General features: G+C 40.8%; 3 protein-coding genes across 3 annotated transcripts; all 3 read left to right on the top strand.

Moving 5' to 3' along the window:
- Positions 1-719: 719 nt before the first annotated feature.
- On the top strand, positions 720-4462 carry pjvk (pejvakin). The gene is made up of 6 exons (XM_063878173.1): positions 720-930; positions 1487-1682; positions 2390-2531; positions 2909-3026; positions 3934-4077; positions 4161-4462. Exons 1-6 carry the CDS (start codon positions 720-722, stop codon positions 4460-4462), a joined length of 1113 nt encoding a protein of 370 aa, XP_063734243.1.
- Positions 4463-6023: 1561 nt separating this feature from the next.
- pwp2h (PWP2 small subunit processome component) lies at positions 6024-13473 on the top strand. The gene is made up of 21 exons (XM_063877420.1): positions 6024-6183; positions 6533-6645; positions 6799-6893; positions 6993-7092; positions 7559-7702; positions 7782-7917; positions 7993-8240; positions 8459-8602; positions 8729-8799; positions 8876-9012; positions 9087-9235; positions 9341-9488; positions 9756-9906; positions 11150-11330; positions 11417-11564; positions 11650-11758; positions 11898-11963; positions 12269-12487; positions 12559-12709; positions 12789-12863; positions 12939-13473. The coding sequence occupies exons 1-21, from the start codon at positions 6166-6168 to the stop codon at positions 13117-13119; spliced, it is 2784 nt and encodes a 927-aa protein (XP_063733490.1). The 5' UTR covers positions 6024-6165; the 3' UTR covers positions 13120-13473.
- Positions 13474-13828: 355 nt separating this feature from the next.
- Positions 13829-20301, top strand: eed (embryonic ectoderm development). Its single transcript, XM_063878163.1, has 12 exons — positions 13829-14023; positions 14627-14779; positions 14866-14958; positions 15050-15115; positions 15238-15363; positions 15738-15819; positions 17010-17101; positions 17181-17314; positions 17635-17740; positions 18284-18442; positions 18539-18612; positions 19540-20301. Exons 1-12 carry the CDS (start codon positions 13904-13906, stop codon positions 19664-19666), a joined length of 1332 nt encoding a protein of 443 aa, XP_063734233.1. The 5' UTR covers positions 13829-13903; the 3' UTR covers positions 19667-20301.
- The last annotated feature ends 466 nt before the right edge of the window (positions 20302-20767 follow it).

The raw sequence follows: 20767 nt of genomic DNA, 5'->3' as shown, positions 1-20767 counted from the left end.
TCACCTGCACTAGATACTCATAATTCCCTTTGGTAAATCTCCTAAGGTTTGCTAAAACTGAAATTCAATCCTGAAATTCCTGGCTGCACGCCTGAATGTAAATTACAATGTGATGATTTCTTTTATAGCTTCCAAGAAAGACCTCTTTTTGCTTAGACCTAAAGAAATTACAGGGAGTGGAATGTATAGAAAACTAATAGTAACCTTAGCTCTTGGGGAAGAAGAAAGCTTCTTACATGTGGTGTTTAAAACCTAAAAAAATCTGGGGTATTTCGGGCTGTGTAAACTAGACAGCAGTGTGACCACAGGACAGATTGGCCCATGATCGTGCATGCAGGACACACACACAATGAGAGGCCACCAGTCTGAAGAGTTGGACATTATCCAAACCAAAAAAAGGGCAAACGGGTAACTTGTTCTGCTTAGGCTAAGACCTTAAACAAGCTTTAGTCGGCAGTTCCCAGCCAAAAGAGTCAAATGTGTTGGTAAAGTGGAAAATGCTTTATGAGGTGCTGTTTTGTCCAATGACAGGAAGCTGCAGGCCTACAGTGACCTATCAAGTTAACACGCCTATTGTCCCGTGTTCCCTTACACACTACCTGCATTATTTAATACCTCACGATTCTGAGAGAACATTCCCCGGTGAATGGACCCAGCAGTGTGTGTGACACAGTAGTCGAGGAACAATATTTTTCCGTACCTGTTTTTTTTCTCTCGACATGTTTGCAGCAGCCACTAAGAACTTCGTGAAGCAGGTGGGAGACACGGGGAGGCTGATCCCCGTCCCCAGCCTGAGCGAGGCTGACCGCTACCAGCCGCTCAGCCTGGTGACCAGGAAGAGGAAGAGGCATTTCTGGAAGAAGAACAAGCACGCCTCCACCGCTTTCTCACTCAAAGACATCCTGGTTGGGGAGAAAGAGATCACAGCAGGTACACTGATCAAACACAAGGATACTTTGTTGAGTATTTGTTGGGACCAATGATATATGTGTCTTTTAACATGAAAAAATCCCTATATTTCCCATATATATATTGACCCTGTAAGCAACTTCAAAGTTAAAATATCCTATCTGTATTATCTTATCCCATCTCTACATTTAATTTAAGGATTACACTTAAGGGAACTATTTAAATACTCTTTATAAAAATGTATGTGGTTGCATCATTCTTTAAAATGGAAGTAAGATGTCTTCAACATAATTTTATGCTAATCTTCCCACATACAATCTGATGTGCGCAGTATCTTTGGAAATCTTGGAATATCAACTGCATTTTAATAAATGGTTATGAGTGTAAACAAAGTTGTGCTACTCAGGTTTATTCAACTCAATACTGCACATTTCCTTTGATTTTTTAAAATATTATATAATGAAGAAAATAACCCTTTAAATTATTGTAGTGTAGTAAAAAGTACAAAAATGTCGTCCTCATGAGTGGGAATGAAGTACAAAGAATTGCAATATATCTCTAATTTATTCTGAAACAGGAGTATCTTCTTATCAGCTCCTCAACTATGAGGATAAATCTGATGTCGCCCTCAACGGTCGGTTAGGAAACCACCTCATCAACGATGTTGGCTTCAACATCAGCGGGTCGGACTCTGTGGCCGTCAAAGCCTCGTTCGGCATCGTCACCAAACACGAGCTGGAGGTGCCCACGCTACTGCGAGAGCTCAACTCCAGGTAACACAACAAATCATCAGCATAGAGTGCCATCTCTGTAATGTTTTATTTATACGTGGGGTAAATGATCTTTTTCTACATTAATTGTTTATCTTTTAGAAAAGAGAGCTGGGGTAGAAGTATCTTAAGAGTCATGCAAATTGAATAAATGTATATTCTGCTTGATCTAATTAAAAATAAAGGTAACTTTTACCATCATTCTTTTTTTAATGTCTTTGCATAAGCTACATGATTTTTGAAAACTTAATAAGTTTCATTTGATTTAAAACAAACTTAAGTGGTTAACATTTCCATATAACTTATATGAAGTGGGGCCACAATATACAGATTGACTAACCAGCAATGGGCAAAATCCCAGATCACATCAAAACATTTAAAACTCAGTTGATTACATTATGAATGTCTAAATGAGATGGCGGCTTAGGGTTTCATTTTGCTCTATATGTAGATTCCCCTAACAAAAAGCTGATCTCTGACCTCTTATGACAGAAGATATATGAGAAGACTGGCTTCCCTGTAAGGATGAATAAATGATCATGTTATTCTACACTGGCATGCATGACAGTCCCTACATACAAGAAGACAATACAACAACACAAGAGTGTTGTTCGATTAAAGTGTGGTCAAACTTCGATTTTTATTGAAATATTGGTTTTAGCCACATGAATACCCAACCGAACATCATATGTTTTATTCTTCTGTGTCAGGAAGGTGGACCTGGACCATTGCCTGGTCCGTCAGTCTAAGGAGAGCGGACGCACAGCCCTCTGCGTCGTCGTGGAGAGTATCCGCACCACCCGTCAGTGCTCTCTGACTGTGCACGCCGGTATGAGAGGGACCACCATGAGGGTAAACGCTCATTCATTTAGATGCACTTTTGAATGCAAGACCAACGAATTGTGGTGAATAAAACTGTATAAGAAATTTCAGAAACAAATTTATCCCTGTTCAAATGTAATGCATAGGTACTATACCAATGGCCTAATACTTTAACTGTTAATCTTGTATTCAAAATGTCCAAATTATTGAGTTTATTGTATTGCAAAGTCAAATTTCAAGTTCAAGTTTTGAGAATGTTAGATAAATACTAATGAAATGGCTAGTAAACTATTGTATAACTCTAAGCCACAAAACATCCCAATACAAAAATAAAAAAAACTACAAGATCTTCAAAACCTTCTTGGCTTTTTCTTCTCAAAAGTCATCTGCTCTCTGTTGTGGTGCAGTTTCAGATCGACGACGGCAGGAATCCTAAAGGTCGAGACAAGGCCATCGTCATTCCTGCTCACACCACCATCGCCTTCAGCATCTGCGAGCTGTTCGTCCGACTGGACGGGCGATTGGGTAAAAAAAAAAGCTAATTTAACACCTACTTTAACTCAACATTAAACACACATAAATGTTCCTTATCTTTATGAAAATGATTGTTGAAACAACTTCTTTAATTTTTCTTTGTCAAATTTGAGAACTGACAGTGCAGAATATTAAAAGTACCAAACCTATTCTTCAGTTCTGTTACAGTGCTCAAATTGGAAACCACTCTTTTCAGTGTTTCTCTGTCTCTGGCTCTAATCTACTAATGAAATTGACATGAACGTAGCATTTAAAGGATAAGGAGTAGTTTGTGTGCAAATTGAAGGTTTGAATCCCTTCATGGGAGAATCAGCACCTGAGGCTCCTCTGCAGTCTTCTTGCTTCACATTCTTATTCAACTATAACAATTTGTGCACTTAAACATGAGAAGGATCTGTTCTTCCTCTAGAGTTACGGTGTCATTATGACTTATGACCAAGCAACAGTGGCACCTGAAATTACACCCTTTACACAACTTAGTACTGCAGATAGTGTATTACGTTTAAGAGGATAATGGGCCTAATGGTTAAGGCGTCTGTCTTCGAATCTAGAAATTGAGGGTTTGAGTCAAAATTTCCCTTTGTGGTTGAAAGTTTTAACTAAAAATGGTTGCTTCCATATTTTGTATTTGTATTTTTTTTTTTTTGGTTGAGCACAGTGTAAACAAGGCTTACTGCTTGATCATTGGAGCTAATTCCCCTCCTCAAAAGCAAACCTAAAAATTGTTGTATAAATCCAAAATGGATCCAAGATTTTTCTTCCGCCCTGATTCATTCTGGAAGAAATAGTGTCAATATTTTGTTAAAACGGGCTGGTTAGTGATAGAAGGGCCAATAACACCACGGTCATGGATTCTAAGGCGGACCCCACTCTTTAAACATTTTTTTTGTCCTGTCAGATATTTGTGTGGCCCCAGGGTCTCAGGGTGGGTTTGAGCGGGAGCAGATCCGGGAGCAGCTTGGTGGTTACATTGGTCACTTCTCGATGGGTCGTCTGCGCCGCTTCCTGTCTGGAATAATCTATGGAAGCCCTTTTAGAGCAGGTATATTTATGGCCTTTTTACATAATTAAAAAAATATATTTTACTGCTTGTTTGCCATTTTGCTTTATCCATCCACTGTGCAGATAACCAAACATTTGAGGAGCTAACCCAATCAGACACATACATGGATGACATGGTTACAGACTACTATGAGAAATCTGCTAGTATGACGGACGTGTCCACTAACTACCTGAGAGAAAGCACCCACACACGAGTCAACCTCCTCAAACACAACATCCCCAAAGGGCCCTGCGCACTCTGCGGGATGGGACACCAGCGTCGGGAAACTGTGTACGGCTGTCTGGAGTGCACGACAGGCGGACAGAAATACGTCCGGCTGCACGTGGTGCCCTGTTTCGATCTGTGGCACAAAACGCTGAGGTGAAGAAGAAACTGTTCATCTTCTGGTGGCGCAACTGTTTACAAAGCTGTATTTTAAAATGTTTTTTCTTCTAAACTTTTAAATAAAAGTCACGTAAACTTGCCTTGTTCTTGACTTTTTCAACATATTCACTAGCAAAACCATGCCACAACGGTAGGGTGTTTGTAGTTGTAATGAAAGAAGTATCAATGAATTGATATGGAGGGGGTGATGACATCTGTTGGTCTGGTGTGGGAGGAGGTTCTGTGTTCCAGGGAGAGAGTGGGGGTTCAGGGTTTAGATAGTTCCTAATACAAGACCCTTTAATATTCCACAAGTTAAGTACGAATGGAGACAGGTAGAAGGGATGTAGTGATGAAGGGATATGTCGGTATGAAGGGATATGGGAAGGAAGGGATGAAGGAATGTCGGAATGAAGGGATGAAGGGATAAGGTATGAGGATTTTGTTGTACCATTGACATCAACCAATTTCTATACCTGTGCTGTGTGTGTGCTGTTGCCAGATGCTAAATTATTTAGTGGGAGTTTCAGGTTAAAATGGGTTGGAGGGATCGTGTGAAGGCCAGCATCTGCCTGGTGTTGTTCTGTTCCAAGTGTGTCATTTATTTTGACGAGGACTTTGTTCTTTCCACTGAAGTGAAGTTGTTTCCAGAGGTGGGAAGTACCTAAGTACATTTACTCAAGTACTGTACTGAAGTACAATTTTGAGATACTTGAGTATTTAAATGTTCTGCTAATTTGTACTCCACTACAATTCAGAGGTAAATGGTGTATTTTTATTCACTACATGTATTTAATACCTTTAGTTACTTTACAGATTTGGATTAGGGATGTGAAATATAATCAACCCTTAAATCAGACGTTAATTCCACCTGGAGTAAATTCACAAGCTACCCTGCAGTATACAAAGTCATTAAAACTAGCTGCACCTTTACCAGCTTTGATAACACTTTAATATAAAACATATCAGATATATTGTTACGAAATGGACCAATCAAACAATGACTACTTTTACTGTCGCTATTTTAAGTTCATTTTGATGAGAATACTTTTCTACTTTTACCGGAGGAACATTTTGAATGGAGGACTTGTACTTGTATGAGAGTTTTCCTACACTCTGGTACTTTTACATTTAACTAGGTACACGACAGTACTTCTCCCACACCTCTGGTTATTTGCAAGGGAAACATTTATAATATATCTTATTCTAATGGAAATGTACAATTGTTTCCTTATGGTTCAGTGGTTCATTTGAAATAACTTTTTTATGTTATTATATGCTAGATGGTTAAATATACTTAACATTTTTGAGGCAAGTATTTTTGACACCACAAAACGTGTTAAACCCTAAATATAGTGTCTTGCCCTTCTCATGAAGTGTGAACAATTTAATGTAATGTCTATTTATAGACAGGTATGACATAATTAATATTTGTGTGTTTATTTAATTAATTGAAATATATCTATAATACAATTGTTTAGTATTATAACTGATGTGGTTTATTTCCACTCGCTTCCGCTCCCTGCCGCTAGAGGGCGCAACTTTTAAAATGTAACTCACCTCAGACCGGATGTGTCAAGTGTCAACAAAATGCTCACACGTGTGAGGTGATAGAAGAAGAAGCATGTGTAACAGCAGCCCTACTTTTACCATAATACGGAGAAATACAAAGAATTAAACATAAATGCGTGAACATTTACCAACATGAAGTTTGCTTATAGGGTAAGTACGCGACTGCTAGCTAGCTAACTTGGTAACGTCTTTCTGCAACTGTAAGGGAAAAACGTCCCACAAAACTTCACTAAAATAGTTTCCAATTGTATATATTATTGTATATATGTTAAGGAAAATACTGAAAACTACATAACAAAATGTACGATATATTGTATTCGCGTTCACACTTATATTCGGCTGACGTATATTATGGAAAACTACGTTGTATTGTTTTTGAAAACCCTTTTCTTTTACGGTTCATTACAACATGTGTTTGGGATTAAGTACAATCCCTACCGGCAAAATGTGAATGTTTTAAGTGATTTGAAAAAGAAATACACTGTCTCTTTTATTGTAGTTTTCCAATCTACTCGGAGCTGTTTATCGTCAGGGAAATTTAAGTTTCTCTAAAGATGGCAACGCTGTGATCAGTCCGGTTGGAAACAGGATCTCTGTCTTCGACTTGAAGAAGTAAGTGAAGTTTAAAAAATACAAACATGCAGAATTTCTCATGCATTATTATACATTTTATGTCACCGTGATTCTATGCAGAAGCCCTACAAGAGAGAAAAATGGAGATGCTGCATGAACTAACCAGTGTCACAATAATTTTTTCTCCTTCAGCAACACATCTGAGACATTACCCATCTCCACTGTCAAAAACATCACATGTGTGGGTCTCTCTCCTGATGGGAACATAGCGATCGTTGTGGATGAAGGTATGACTTTCTGGCTCTTTCTTATGTTCGAACAAAAGCAGGAGTCACCGTGCTGTTGCAGGATGGAGATCCAACGGACTCTGTTTTTGTGTCACACAGATGGTGCAGCCGTGCTGGTCAGTCTCATTACCCGAGCCGTCCTCCATCATTTTCACTTCCACAAGCCCGTCAGCAGCGTCCGCTTCTCACCTGATGGCAGGTAAGGGTGTCTGACGAACTACATTCATGAAATATATTTAAAAAATATATCTTCACGTTACTTTTCTTTGACCAACAGTCCAAAATCTAAAAGATATTTAATTTATTGTAAGATAAAATGTAAATACTCTCATTTAAATAGCCAGCAACTGCAAATGTCAGCTATTATTGGTGATATAATTACAAAAACAGTATTTAATTAGTTAATTATTGCACCTCTACGCACCAAAACCCATGTTTTATTGGTGTAAAAGTAGTGTTTGGACTTATTTTCTGGACTATTATCAGTAAATGTTGGTATAAATATGTGATCATTGCCAGAATGGGTGAAAATATTCCCAAAAATACCAGATATTTCTAAAGCTTTCTTACATTATGGACTAGCTAGGTCCTTACTAACTTACCGGTCACTGAAAATGTATTCCTGCAAACATTTTTGGAGTTTTAATGCATTTGTCCACATTCAGGAAGTTTGTTGTCACAAAGGAGAACGTAGCTCTGATGTACCATGCTCCTGGAAAGCAGCGTGAGTTCAATGCCTTTGTGTTGGACAAGAGTTACTACGGTCCCTACGATGAGACCACATGCATCGACTGGACGGACGACTCCAAGTGAGTTTATTAGCCGTCAAAGAATTCAAAAAGCAGCGAAAAGAAAATTGCCTCATGGTTGTAACATTTCCCTTTTTAGGTGTTTTGTGGTTGGTAGCAAAGACATGTCCACGTGGGTGTTCGGGGCAGAGCGCTGGGCCAACCTGATCTACTACTCCCTCGGGGGACACAAGGACGTCATCATGGGGTGTTTCTTTGAGAAGGACAGCCTTGATGTGAGTTTATTTCCCCTCTTTTGTGACATGTATGAAGTAAAGAGCCTAAACAGTGTGATGTTCCTGTGTCCTCAGCTGTACACTGTGAGCCAGGACGGGACTCTGTGCGTGTGGGAGAGCGACACGGAGCTGGACGGCCTCGTCCTGGCAAAGAATAGAGACAAACCCAAGCCTCCAAAGAAAGGGGAGGAAGAGGAGGAGGAGGAGGATGATGATGAGGAGGACAAGGTGGAGGGAGAGGAAGGAGAGGTCATCAGAGGGAAAGCTCAACCCCAGAAAGAGAAGGGGGAGAGGAAAAACGTGCGATACAAGCAGAGGAGCAAGTAAGAGGCTTCTGGTTTTCTTTTTTTACATAATAAAAAAAATATATATCAGGTTGACGTCCTTCCAAAACACTGAGACTTTCCATGCCAATCATCCCGGTCTCCATTAAGCTTTTCGCTCTTGCATCTGTCCTCTGAGCTACAGCAGCAGCATCAGCGATTTAAATGTATTTCAGTCCTTTTTTCTCTTGATTAAACTTAATTTTTCTCCTTTGTAGGCACTTCTTCAACAAGGAGGGGGATTTTAACAACTTGACGGCTGCCACCTATCACAAGCAGACCCACATCCTGGTCACTGGTTTCGCCTCGGGGATCTTTCACCTGCACGAGCTCCCAGAGTTCAACCTCATTCACTCCCTGAGGTAAGAGGATAGTTTTTCTGCCTCTGTAGCAGCAATAAATCCCAGGAGAAAATATGTCAAATCGGAATGTCTACATTTCTGTAATATCTTTCATTGGGTTATGTACTGACATGCTTGTTCCCGCAGTATTTCCGACCAGAGAATCGCTTCAGTGTCTATAAACAGCTCTGGAGACTGGATCAGCTTCGGGTGCTCCGGTAAAAAGTCTTTCTTTACTCTTTTCTGAACTCAAAAAGCACCTGACTTCTAAAAAATGATGTCCTGTTGCTTCAGGGATGGGCCAGCTGCTGGTGTGGGAGTGGCAGAGCGAGTCGTACGTCTTCAAGCAGCAGGGACACTTCAACAACATGTCCTCGCTGGCCTACTCCCCAGATGGACAGTACATCGCTACGGGAGGCGACGACGGAAAAGTGAGTTCTCCTCCTTGTTTTAATTTTGGACTGTGGATAACGTAAGGGTTCTGATCATGTCCTCTCCTCCTTAGGTCAAAGTGTGGAACACCAACAGCGGACTCTGCTTTGTCACCTTCACAGAGCACACCAGCAGCGTCACCAAGGTCACCTTCACCTCCAGCGGCTTCGTCATTGTCAGCGCTTCTCTGGACGGGACGGTGCGGGCGTACGACCTGCACAGGTGACCCGCGCTAGTCCACTTCCAGCCCCCTAATAGAGACTGGAAACACTGTCTCTGAGGGTGAGCGACTTCTTAATGTCTGCCCGTACTTTTTCTGTGATACAGGTACAGAAACTTCCGTACCTTCACGTCTCCGCGGCCTGCGCAGTTCTCCTCCCTTGCTGTGGACGTCAGCGGGGAGCTGGTGAGCGCCGGGGCTCAGGATTCATTTGAGATCTTCCTGTGGTCCATGCAGACGGGCAGACTGCTGGAGGTACGCTCATTTTCAGATACAGCCGTGGAAAAAATTAAGAGACCACTTCAACATTATCATTTTCTCTTGTTTTATTATTTAGAGACATGTCTTTGAGCTACTCCCTATGGTTCCCAGTCCAAGCCCCTACTGACTGAGCCACTGCTGGATGTTTTGGAGTGGTCTCTTCATTTTTTCCAGACCTGTATATATACCTGGGTTATACCAAATGTCTTTCTATAGCAAGTCAGTTTTTCAAAAATGTTTCTTCCTCCCTGCGATTGACAGGTCCTCGGGGGCCACGAGGGCCCGGTCAGCTCTCTGTGCTTCAGTCCGGTTCAGTCCATCCTGGCCAGCGCCTCCTGGGACCGCACTGTCAGGCTGTGGGACATGTTGGACAGCTGGCAGGTCAAAGAGACGCTGCCCCTCACCTCTGACGGTAAACACACACACACTTCCTTTACTGTGGGGAATATTTAATGATGCAAACAGAACATAAGGAACCTGTGTTGCCCCTAATTAGTCCACTGACCGTTAGTCAGCGGAAAAAGTAATTGTTTTGTTAGTCGAAAGACAAAATGTTCCATCTGCGCACTGCCCAGTCATTAAGGTAATTTTGTCGGGCAGGAAACCGAAAGTGTGGGATCCTTCTGAGGGAGTAAAGGACGTGCCCCATATAATCCTATAATATATAATAATTCTGAGCGCAGAAAACAATAAATTAAAGCTTTAATTTCATGATGAGGGCGTATTGTGCGGAGCGTTAGTTGCCAATGCACATATATGTCCGTGTCTCCGTCTCCTGTGTAGTATTTATTGGGTGCTTTTATTAAATGCTGCTTGGTCCGCTCCGTCCGTGCGAGTCTCATTTCAATTTTGAAGGTTTTATTTTATATTTCATGTGAAGCACAACGTACCACCAAGTCAAAGTCAACTTTATTATCAATCTTCCATTAGTTTGTAGACAGAAAGTTCAAAATACTGTTTCCCACAGTCCCGAAGTATACAATAAATTAAAAATATAATATATATGTAGAATATGTATATACACCGCGTTCCAAATTATTATGCAAATTTCTAGTTCTATTATCAAACTTCAAAAGGTAACAGTTCGGATGTATTAAGAATGTAAATATTGCGTAGAAAAAAAGTGTCTGGTGCTAGATTTGTGTACAATGCTGTTGAAACCATTTTGGGAGAAAAAAAAACAAACGTAATATATCATAAATGTGCAACGATTAGTAGACTAATTGACGACTTTTGGTCGACTAGAAAAATGTTTAGTAGAGGGCAGCCCTAGTGTGTTATTACTGGAGTGTGGGGGGACTGATGGTCCCAGTTTTTAGGACCGACTCGGGATAATTGGTCAAAGAAACACGCCTGCTTCAATCACAACACAAGAAAGCATCAGTATCGATATCAGGCTGAAGCACAGAGATTTTTTGCTGTTTAATTCTTAAAACACTTTAAAAAGTAAGGCTTTTCTGGTGGCTTCCCAAAAGGAGAGAATAATAACAAGTGAGCAGCAGCGATTTTGATATCAGATTATGTTAAAATCCCAAAATATTACCAAAATCAAATTCTGCTATAGTGGATAACAGCGTATTTTAGGCCCTAAACAGCGGAAACCACCGGTGTATCACTGCTCTAAGTGGCGCCATCTTCTCTATTTTCCCCTTCAGGTCTGGCCGTGACTTACCGCCCCGATGGTCAGGAGTTGGCCGTAGCCACTCTGAATGGGGAGGTTTCCTTCTGGAACCCCCAAACGGCGACGCAAACCGGCTCTGTCTCGGGACGCCACGACCTGGAGATGGGCCGCAAGGAGACGGATAAAATCACAGCCAAGCAGTCCGCTAAGGGGAAGTGAGTGAGAGAGCTGACCTCATTTCCTTCATAGGATGAGGCTTATTTCAGATTCAGGATGTGTTTCATCATCTTTGTTCCTCCAGGTCCTTCACGTCGCTGTGCTACGCTGCGGACGGGGAGTCGGTTCTGGCAGGAGGACAGTCCAAGTTCGTCTGCATTTACAACGTCAAGGAGCAGATGCTCATGAAGAAGTTTGAGATCTCCTGCAACCTGTCCTTCGATGCCATGGAGGTACGGCTTCACACACTTAGTTGTGTCGCGGAGCTTAAATGACTCAAAGCGATGCTAACACAGAGCTTGAACTTCCTGCTTTCAGGAGTTCCTGGACAGACGAAAGATGACGGAGTTCGGCAGCCTGGCTCTAGTGGACGAGGGGGCTGGGGACGGGGACGGGGTCAACATCAGCCTGCCTGGAGTCAGGAAAGGTATCACATCACTCATTAAGTATAATAATCCTTTATTGATTCACAAAAGGGTTAGCAAAAAGAAATGGACATAATCCAAAATTGTGGTCTCAATTTTCATTTTTTTTTTTCCATATCTTGTGTCATTTTTTGTTTAAAGGGGATATGAGTTCTCGACACTTCAAGCCTGAGATCAGAGTGAGCTCGCTGCGCTTTTCTCCTACTGGTATGTTGTCATTATTAATTATTGGACGTGGTCGTAATGTCTGATAAAATAGGATTTAAAACTTGCTTATGATATTACAGTTTTGGAAGTATAATCACTTAATATCAAATTCACTCCAAAGTGATCACATTTTTAGTCCGTCAGTCAATTATCACATCAAATTAAATGTCTGTCATACTTTATTATGCTACTGGCAATAGTTATCGGTCATATTGGTCGCATTACATAAATGTTATTTGTTGTCACATTTAGAAGACAATCTAATGGGAAACTGCGCTCATAAAGGTTCTTCCGTGTCGTCTCAGGTCGCAGCTGGGCGGCCACCACCACCGAGGGCCTGCTGGTCTACTCTCTGGACGGCTCTCTGGTCTTCGACCCCTACGACCTGGACATGGACGTGACGCCGGCCAGCATCCGCAAGCAGCTGCGGCTCCAGGAGTGGACCCCCGCCATTGTCCTGGCATTCAGACTCAACGAAAAAGCCCTCAAGCAGGAAGTGCTGGAGAAAGTGCCGTATGAGCAGAGTGAGTCCCGCTTTGAAATGATGTTCTCCTTCTGAAAGGAATGCATGATGTTTATTTACACTGTCTTCCAGTCCCGGTGGTTTGCAGCTCTCTCCCTGACATTTACGTGGAGAAGCTTCTGGGCTTTGTGGCGGCGAGTCTGGAGAATTCGGGTCACCTGCAGTTCTACATGACCTGGGCCCAGAGCCTGCTCATGCAGCACGGACAGAAACTGAAGAACAGGTCTGCTCTCAGGCCCTCATCTCTCCCAGTCCCTTTCTGTCTATATATAGTTGACTGATTCTCTTTATCTGGCGTGCAGGTCGGGAGCCATCCTGCCCACGCTGCAGGCGCTGCAGAAAAGCATCCAGAGACACTTCGACAATCTGTCCAAACTGTAAGTGTCATTCCCTACCGGCTTACATCCAGCTTTATTCAAGTATTTTCCCTAACTTTCATCCCTATTGCACAGGTGTGACTTCAACATGTATAACATCCGCTACGCCGAGGCCCTGTCGAAGCAGAGGGGCGTGAAGAGGGCCGCTGAGGAGGGTGTCGTTGGAGAGGAGGAGGAGGAGGAGGAAGAGGAGGAAGAAGAGATGTCCGAGGAGATGAGCGTGGCCTCCGTGGAGGATGCAGACTTGATGCTGTAGAACTAAAGCCAGGAAATATCATTCCACCAACATGGAAAGGAGCAAAATATGGTTGGACTGTAGGAGTTAACAGATTTTGTCTAATTGATTGTAAACTGTTTTTTTTATTAAATGCATTTGAATGTCTTTGAAAAAGCTGTAAGTTTGCATATGTCAGCTGTCTACCTACTCAAAGCGGTATTTATTAAATGTTTTAATCATCATTTCATTGATCAAAATGTTGCCAAGAGCTTTTTTGGTAGATTTGTGAGGCAGGAAGTCTAGGATTACATCAATTAGTTTACAGTGTTACAGTTTCAACTAGATAATAGCTTCCTTTTTTATTCACCAAATAAAGACCTCAACATACAGCAAAAGATGAATAATTTTATGTTACAAAATAAAGTGATACTTCTGGAAGAGAGTCAGATCATACCATAGGACTTTTTTCAATATCGACCCCCCAAGCAGATAGAGAATAAAATTATCATTAAATTAATGACACTATGTATTTTCATATGAAATAGCCAAGCCCCCAACCAGAAAATGCGCGCACACTAGGCAATGGACTACGTATTTGTAGAGAAAGACATATCAAAAAATGTATGGGCTCTCAATAACATGATTTAGCTCAAATATTATGTTTTTGTCTCTGCATGATATCGCGACGTTACACTCCAGTCCACTTGGCGGCGGTATTGCGCCTCTGAGCTGGTTTGCCAACAGCCAATAACAACCAAGGAAGAAGAAAAAAGCCGGCACGCTTTTCCGGTAGTGGAGCGGAAGAGGCGGAGTTTGAGCCAAAATGAGGGAAAATAAGAACATGTCCGAGTCCCCATCTCAAGCGGGAAAAGAAATACCGGCGAAAAAACAAAAACTAAGCAGTGACGAGAACAGTAACCCCGATTTATCAGGAGACGAGAATGTAAGCAGTTAAACTCTGTTGTTTCCTCTGCGACCAATGATTCATGAGTGCTTTGTAGCAAGTTAGCATCGTGCTAAAATGTTTAGCTAGAAGCATTGTTCCTTCACACCGGCGAGATGCAACTCAGCTGTGAGGATAATAAGTGCCAATCCAATAATACTAATATTACACATGGGTAGCTTCATTTCGTTTTACAGACGTACAAATATTTTACACAATGGCCAACCCAAGGCAATTGTTAAGCTAATATAAGTTAATCAGGGAGAGACAGAAAGAACTGAGGGTGATGGAGGATGAAGGACATATGTGCATAGGGCCCTCCTAGTCTTTTGCAAACGTTTACTTCCTGTCAGCAATACAGTACTTGTTATTCAGGCTGATTCCACTGGACGTGATGTAAATGCAACAACAGTTTTGATGAAGCACCTAAATATAGTGACATAATTCATAGTTACACACTTAACCATATTTAACGTGTTGCAATGTTGTGGTAATTATTTAAGGTTTAGCTGATAAAAGCTGATTCTCTGTACTAGCACAGTAGTCACCCACACCGGATATATCTGCAGGAGAAGTGTGGAGTCACCATCTTTGCTTTTGCAGGATGATGCGGTCAGTGTGGAGAGCGGGACCAACGCAGAGCGCCCAGACACCCCCACCAACACAGCCAACGCCCCGGGCAGGAAGAGCTGGGGCAAGGGCAAGTGGAAGTCCAAGAAGTGCCGATATTCTTTTAAATGTGTCAACAGCCTGAGGGTAAGTACATCAGCTAAATAGCCAGTACTTGTTCGGTTCATTCTGTCCTCTGAATGTTGTTCATAAGGACGTACTGGTTTCCACAGGAGGACCACGGACAGCCGCTGTTTGGCGTCCAGTTCAACTGGCACAGCAAGGAGGGAGACCCGTTGGTGTTTGCCACAGTGGGGAGCAACAGGGTAAGCTACCTAGCACTTCTAGGTGGCACATTTTGGATTTCACTTCATGTTTTTATGTCATTCTTAACCAGTGCTGTCTTTTCTTCACCAGGTCACTCTGTATGAATGTCACTCTCAGGGAGAAATAAGACTCTTGCAGTCTTACGTGGATGCAGATGTATCCTTTCAAGATGCTTTTAAGCCTCCTCATTGTCTTCTCAATTTCAAAATGAGTGCATTTTTGCAGGTTGATCAATTGTTTTTTTTAAATTTGATTTCTTTGACCAAATGTATGTAAAGACAGATGAGAACTTCTATACGTGTGCCTGGACCTACAACACCAACACAAACCATCCTCTGCTGGCCGTGGCTGGGTCCCGGGGAATCATCCGGGTGATCAACCACATCACCATGCAGTGCATCAAGGTACAGCTCGTTTGTAGGTGTAGTGTGTTTTTTCCTGATCAAATTCACCAACACTCTGTGTCAGATTTCTTTTGGGAGTCTCCCAGCACACAACATACTCAATATAAATGTCTCTAATTTAACTCATTCTTAGCTTATAATGTTGTAGAACTACAACTGAAAGTGTTGTTCTGCACAGTTCAATCATCAAGGCATGTTTTTATATTCTATATGATTCATTTAAGCAACAGAGAAAGGATGAGATATTTAGTTAGAAAATGTATTTTCTAAGTGATCAGAGTCACAGTTCCCTGCACATCGTTCCAGTTTGAAGATGTGATGGATTGTCATTGTATCACGATAATTTCTGCTTTTTTTTATTTTTATTAATCCAGCATTATGTAGGTCACGGGAATGCCATCAACGAGCTCAAGTTTCATCCGAGGGATCCAAATCTCCTCCTGTCAGTCAGCAAAGGTAAAGAACCTCCAAGAAAAGTGCTCATTTTATCATCTTGGATCATTTTATAGACCCTGGACACTAAACAGTCATCAGTGATTTGTTGCTTCACTTTTCGTAAGCAGATGTGTAAAGAAGGTGACTAGATTTTATTTCTTTATTACAATGTGACAGTCAGGTGCTTTATACGGGTCATCTGGAGTTCAATCTGTTTCATTTCACCAGGTGAATGTCACAAGGCACATCTCATGTTCTTACAGTTTCTTCTTTAAAGTTGTGCCTCGCCTCCATGAAAGCGTTTGTGGCTGTGTGAAGGAGGTGTCACTCGTTAGATTCAGCCTCCTTTTCCCTGCTGGAGGCTGATAGCGGTGCAGAGTCAGCGTTGAGAAGTGAGAGAGCAACAGCACCTTTTTGTTGAAAAAAGACATTAAAAAAGTGACTCAAAACTGATTTTCTTTCCTATAAAATCTGCTGTCTTATGTTATATTAAAGGACTGGTTCATCTTTCGGCTACTGCACGAAGGAACTGAGAAAATAAGCTTTTTTTTCAACTAATATTAGTTTATTTCCTCATGCAACAGTTATGAAAAATTAATATTTTAGTGGCCACCTGATGAACACATGTCCTTCTTTAGCTGTTTAATTCAGCATTAATATCTTACTAATACACCACTGAATAAATAGTGAAATACATGTGTATATGATAGTCAAATGTTCGTTATAATACACTTTATTTGTATAGCACCTTTGACGCACAAAGCAGCCCAAAGTCCTTTACAGAACAAGAAGAAAGCATAATAACAATATTAAAATAGAGAACAACCTAAAATATCAACAGCGACTCTAATGAAATTAAAATAGGTTAAAAAAAAAAGTGAAATAAAAGCAAAACTGAAAAATACAGTAAAATATGGACAATGATACCAGTGAGAATTAAAAGTTAACCCAAATCAAAAGCCTTATTAATGATAGGTTTTTAATTTACTTTAAAACATTTCAATTATTTTCTTCTTCTGCTTTGTAAATATATGTACTCCTAACTTCCTATTCTGTTATTACTGTATATTATAAAGAAGCTGCAACAGAAATAATCCCATTCTCCAACGGGATAAATAAAGTATTCTGATGAATTGATTTTGGTTATTCGCCCACTTTTTTAATTGAAATTCCTGAGGGGGAAATTGATTGCATTAATCTGTACTCTTCAGATCATGCCCTGCGTCTCTGGAACATACAGACGGACACGCTGGTGGCCATATTTGGTGGAGTGGAAGGGCATCGAGACGAAGTCCTGAGTGCTGTAAGTCTCGAATGAATTCATGCGGGAATAAAATCTAATTCAACACCAATCAAGATGTTTTGTTGTATTCCTTCTGCAGGATTTTGATCTCCTCGGGGAAAAGATCATGTCTTGTGGGATGGACCACTCCTTAAAGCTGTGGCGGATCAACTCAGAGAGGATGCAGAAAGCCATCCGCGGGTCGTACGAGTACAACCCGTCCAAGACCAACAGGTAGAAACTGTCTCTTGCACAATAACTTTGACCTGCACTCTCTTTCTGAACACATACATGTGTATATTTTTAACAATATTCTCGTTACTTATCTGTATATATATTCTTTAGAATTTTTTATTTTTTATTTTAAATTTGTGTTTCATATCCCTCAGTGAACCTGCACTGTTTTTCCTCTTCTCTGTTGCTGCTTAAACACTCAAATTTCCCCACGGGGATTAAAAAAGGTACATCTCATCTTAACTGTCGCTGTGGAGCAGTGGGGTTTACAGCCTCTGAACTCTAATAATAAAAAGGAATGATTTCATTATTTCCCCCAGGCCTTTCGTCTCTCAGAAAATCCACTTCCCGGACTTCTCCACACGAGACATCCACAGGAACTACGTGGACTGCGTGCGGTGGCTCGGGGATCTCATTCTCTCCAAGGCAAGTTAGAACCTCTCCAAGTATGTCTTCAAGACTTTAAAGAGAAAACAGGAACACTAAAATTGATGGAAAAAAAGATGGTTGCCGTGTCTCTTGCTCCTCCCCAACTCTGCATAATTATTTTTTTATTTCAGTGTTTAATTACACCTTTTTTTTTTTTTTTTAAACTACTGTTTCACTTTTTGATAATTTTATTGTTTTTATTTTAATATTTTAGTCTTGTTTCCTATTTATAATATGTTGCATTGTTGAAGGGGCTTGGGCCCTAACATTTGTATTGCCATAACTACACTGTAGCTACTGTGCACATGGCAATAAAAACCCTTGAACTTTGAAAACAGATCAATCAAACTTTTCATAAAACAGTTACACAAATTGCTTCTCACAATACCACCTCATTGTTGGTTTTAGTTCTGAATAAAGGGATCTGTAATGAATTAAAAAAAAAAGATGCTACACAATAATATAAACTTTAAGGCCACATATTTATCCAGCTGCAACTGTTTGTGAGCATGCTCTTTACTCTTTCCTGTCTCTCTGCAGTCCTGTGAAAATGCAATCGTCTGCTGGAAGCCGGGGAAGATGGAGGAAGACATCGATCACATCAAACCCAACGAGTCCAACGTGACCATCCTGGGACGCTTTGACTACAGCCAGTGCGACATCTGGTACATGCGCTTCTCCATGGACTTCTGGCAGAAGGTGAAGACACTTATTTCTTTTCTTTTTTTTTGTCTTTTTGTCTGAAATGATGGAGTGTGTTGCTGATCCGTCCTCTCCTGTGGTCCGTCTGTGCAGATGCTGGCTCTGGGGAACCAGGTGGGGAAGCTGTATGTGTGGGACCTAGAAGTGGAAGACCCTCACAAAGCAAAGTAAGTACAGGAAGGTGGACGTTTGAGTCCTCACTGACAGCCCGGACACTCCCTCTGTCAGTGATGATTAATCCACAGGAATGTGAAGGAACTGCTTTGGTTTCCTGCCAAACGAGATGTCCTCTCTCCTGCCAGAGTTAACTTCCTGCAACACAAGCTTTCATTAAAAAATGTCAGCTGTTTGCCAGGACACAGGGCAAAAATTTATATTTTTGTTGACACTTTTTAATCGAGGTTTATATTTGTTTTATCTCCATAATTCTTATTCAATTAGGCACTATAGTGTCAGTATTACCACTTCTACACGTCATTACTGTATTATATATTTATTCTATCATTTTTACGCAATCTGCCATACTATTATTTTGTATCTACATGACTACTACATGAAAAAGCTAGAATAATTAGCATTTTGTTTTGGCGAATATTTGTTATTTACACATCCAGCTTTTATAGGGGAACATTATTTATAATTACATTTTGGTTTTGTTCCCACTTGAAGAATATGTCCCACGATTCATTCATTTTGGCTCTTTTTTAAAACTCTTCCAAGGGGGAAAAGGGTTGCATTGATTTTTAATAATTAATGCCAGGGCGTTTTCTGGGGATTCATAAATGTATTATTTTATCCGAACACAATAATTTCAATATTAATAAACGTGAAAACCCTGTGGACATTTCATAAAATAGACAAATGATTAGTTACGAAAGAAAGGATCAATGATGGCTAAATCTGTTATTAAAATAACCATAGTCCTAATTTTAATCATTGCAAATCATTAAGATTGTAGCTGTGCTGGTGTGTGAGGTTCAGTGTGGAATTGGGCTAACTTGAAATCCGCACTGATGGATTTTCCCAGCCTGCATCTGTGGAATCATCTGCTTTAAAACAACCAGTCCCTAACCCATCTCCCTTTTGGCATGCAGGTGCATCACTCTGACCCTCCCCAAATGCACATCGGCCATCCGGCAGACCAGCTTCAGCCGCGACAGCAGCATCCTGATCGCCGTGTGCGACGACGCCTCCATCTGGCGCTGGGATCGGCAGCGCTAACCACATTCCACCTGAAGAAGAATCTGTAGTTCCTGTTGCTTCCTTACGTCCTGAACGTCTGCCCTGCTGTACACAGATACTCTGCAGGAAGCGTCCTTTTGAACATTTCATCGTACGCGTGGTCTCAACAGAAAGAATTTGTTTTAGAGTGGGGGATAAATCATGCCAGAGAGATGATGAGGACAGGGAACATTTTATATCCAGCACAACATCAGTGTTGCTCTGAAAACTTTTCAGAGTAAAATAAAACAGAAGGACTTTGCTCCAAACCATAGAGGAATATTTTAGATGTCAAACAAAAAGGTTTAGGATGTTGGTGAAATATTCAACTATGTGCCTTCTTGATTTCTATGCAGTGTCATTCATTTGAAAATGGTTAACCAATACCAGTGGAATCATCTCTTTCAACTGGCAGATTTTAGTTTGAGGCACCACACGAAAGGACCAACGACAGGCGTGTCACAATTTGAATTCTTAGTTCAGACAAAAGAAATGAAGATTTAAGTCCCTTTTTTTACATTCCTTTGCATCTTTTTTGCCCCCTTTGGTGCCCACACAGGTACCCTTTACTGTTGCATCATTACAGTGATACTAGAGGCTTTGAGTACACTCAATAAATGTGTTTTGTAAATATATACTCTGGAGTCAGTTTGTGCAATCATTACGGATTAAAAAAGTACACTTTATATTTGAATGTGTTTTGATTCTATGTTAATCTAAATAACATATTATAAATCAACCAGTCTGCTGATTTGAAATATATAAATTAATATAAAATAAATACATGTTTGTCATTTGTATGAACAATCCACCTATAAGCAAACTGGCTTCTATTTAGAAACCTAATCACCCTATAATAAAAGTCTTGGAAATTTGGGATTTTTTTGCCATTTTATCATGTTGAAGTAGAATTTATTAGGATTTAAAACTTAGTATAACACCACAGAACTACTAACGTTTTTACAAATTGCAGTTTAAGGTGTTTTAAACCGTGCGTATGTCTTATGCAGGAGTCATGTGCTTCCAACAACTTCCTCAGAGACTCCCTCTGATCAGAAACCTGCTCAAAGCTGAGCACCAAAAAAATGAGGTTTTTTTTTT

The sequence above is a fragment of the Eleginops maclovinus genome, chromosome 24, assembly GCF_036324505.1.
Source record: "Eleginops maclovinus isolate JMC-PN-2008 ecotype Puerto Natales chromosome 24, JC_Emac_rtc_rv5, whole genome shotgun sequence".
NCBI lineage: Eukaryota > Metazoa > Chordata > Actinopteri > Perciformes > Eleginopidae > Eleginops > Eleginops maclovinus.
Note: the sequence above shows the minus strand (reverse complement) of the source record. Positions and strands in the feature narration are given on the sequence as shown.

Excerpts from the sequence above, each read along its gene's own strand:
- eed (XM_063878163.1), top strand. The coding sequence starts at position 13,904 with ATGAGGGAAAATAAGAACATGTCCGAGTCCCCATCTCAAGCGGGAAAA. Across the intron at positions 14,024-14,626 it reads ATTTATCAGGAGACGAGAAT|GATGATGCGGTCAGTGTGGA; the intron begins GTAAGCAGTTAA and ends TTGCTTTTGCAG. Across the intron at positions 18,443-18,538 it reads CCATGGACTTCTGGCAGAAG|ATGCTGGCTCTGGGGAACCA; the intron begins GTGAAGACACTT and ends CCGTCTGTGCAG.
- pjvk (XM_063878173.1), top strand. The coding sequence starts at position 720 with ATGTTTGCAGCAGCCACTAAGAACTTCGTGAAGCAGGTGGGAGACACG. Across the intron at positions 1,683-2,389 it reads CTGCGAGAGCTCAACTCCAG|GAAGGTGGACCTGGACCATT; the intron begins GTAACACAACAA and ends CTTCTGTGTCAG. Across the intron at positions 2,532-2,908 it reads TGAGAGGGACCACCATGAGG|TTTCAGATCGACGACGGCAG; the intron begins GTAAACGCTCAT and ends GTTGTGGTGCAG.
- pwp2h (XM_063877420.1), top strand. Across the intron at positions 8,241-8,458 it reads CGATACAAGCAGAGGAGCAA|GCACTTCTTCAACAAGGAGG; the intron begins GTAAGAGGCTTC and ends TCTCCTTTGTAG. Across the intron at positions 8,603-8,728 it reads AACCTCATTCACTCCCTGAG|TATTTCCGACCAGAGAATCG; the intron begins GTAAGAGGATAG and ends TTGTTCCCGCAG.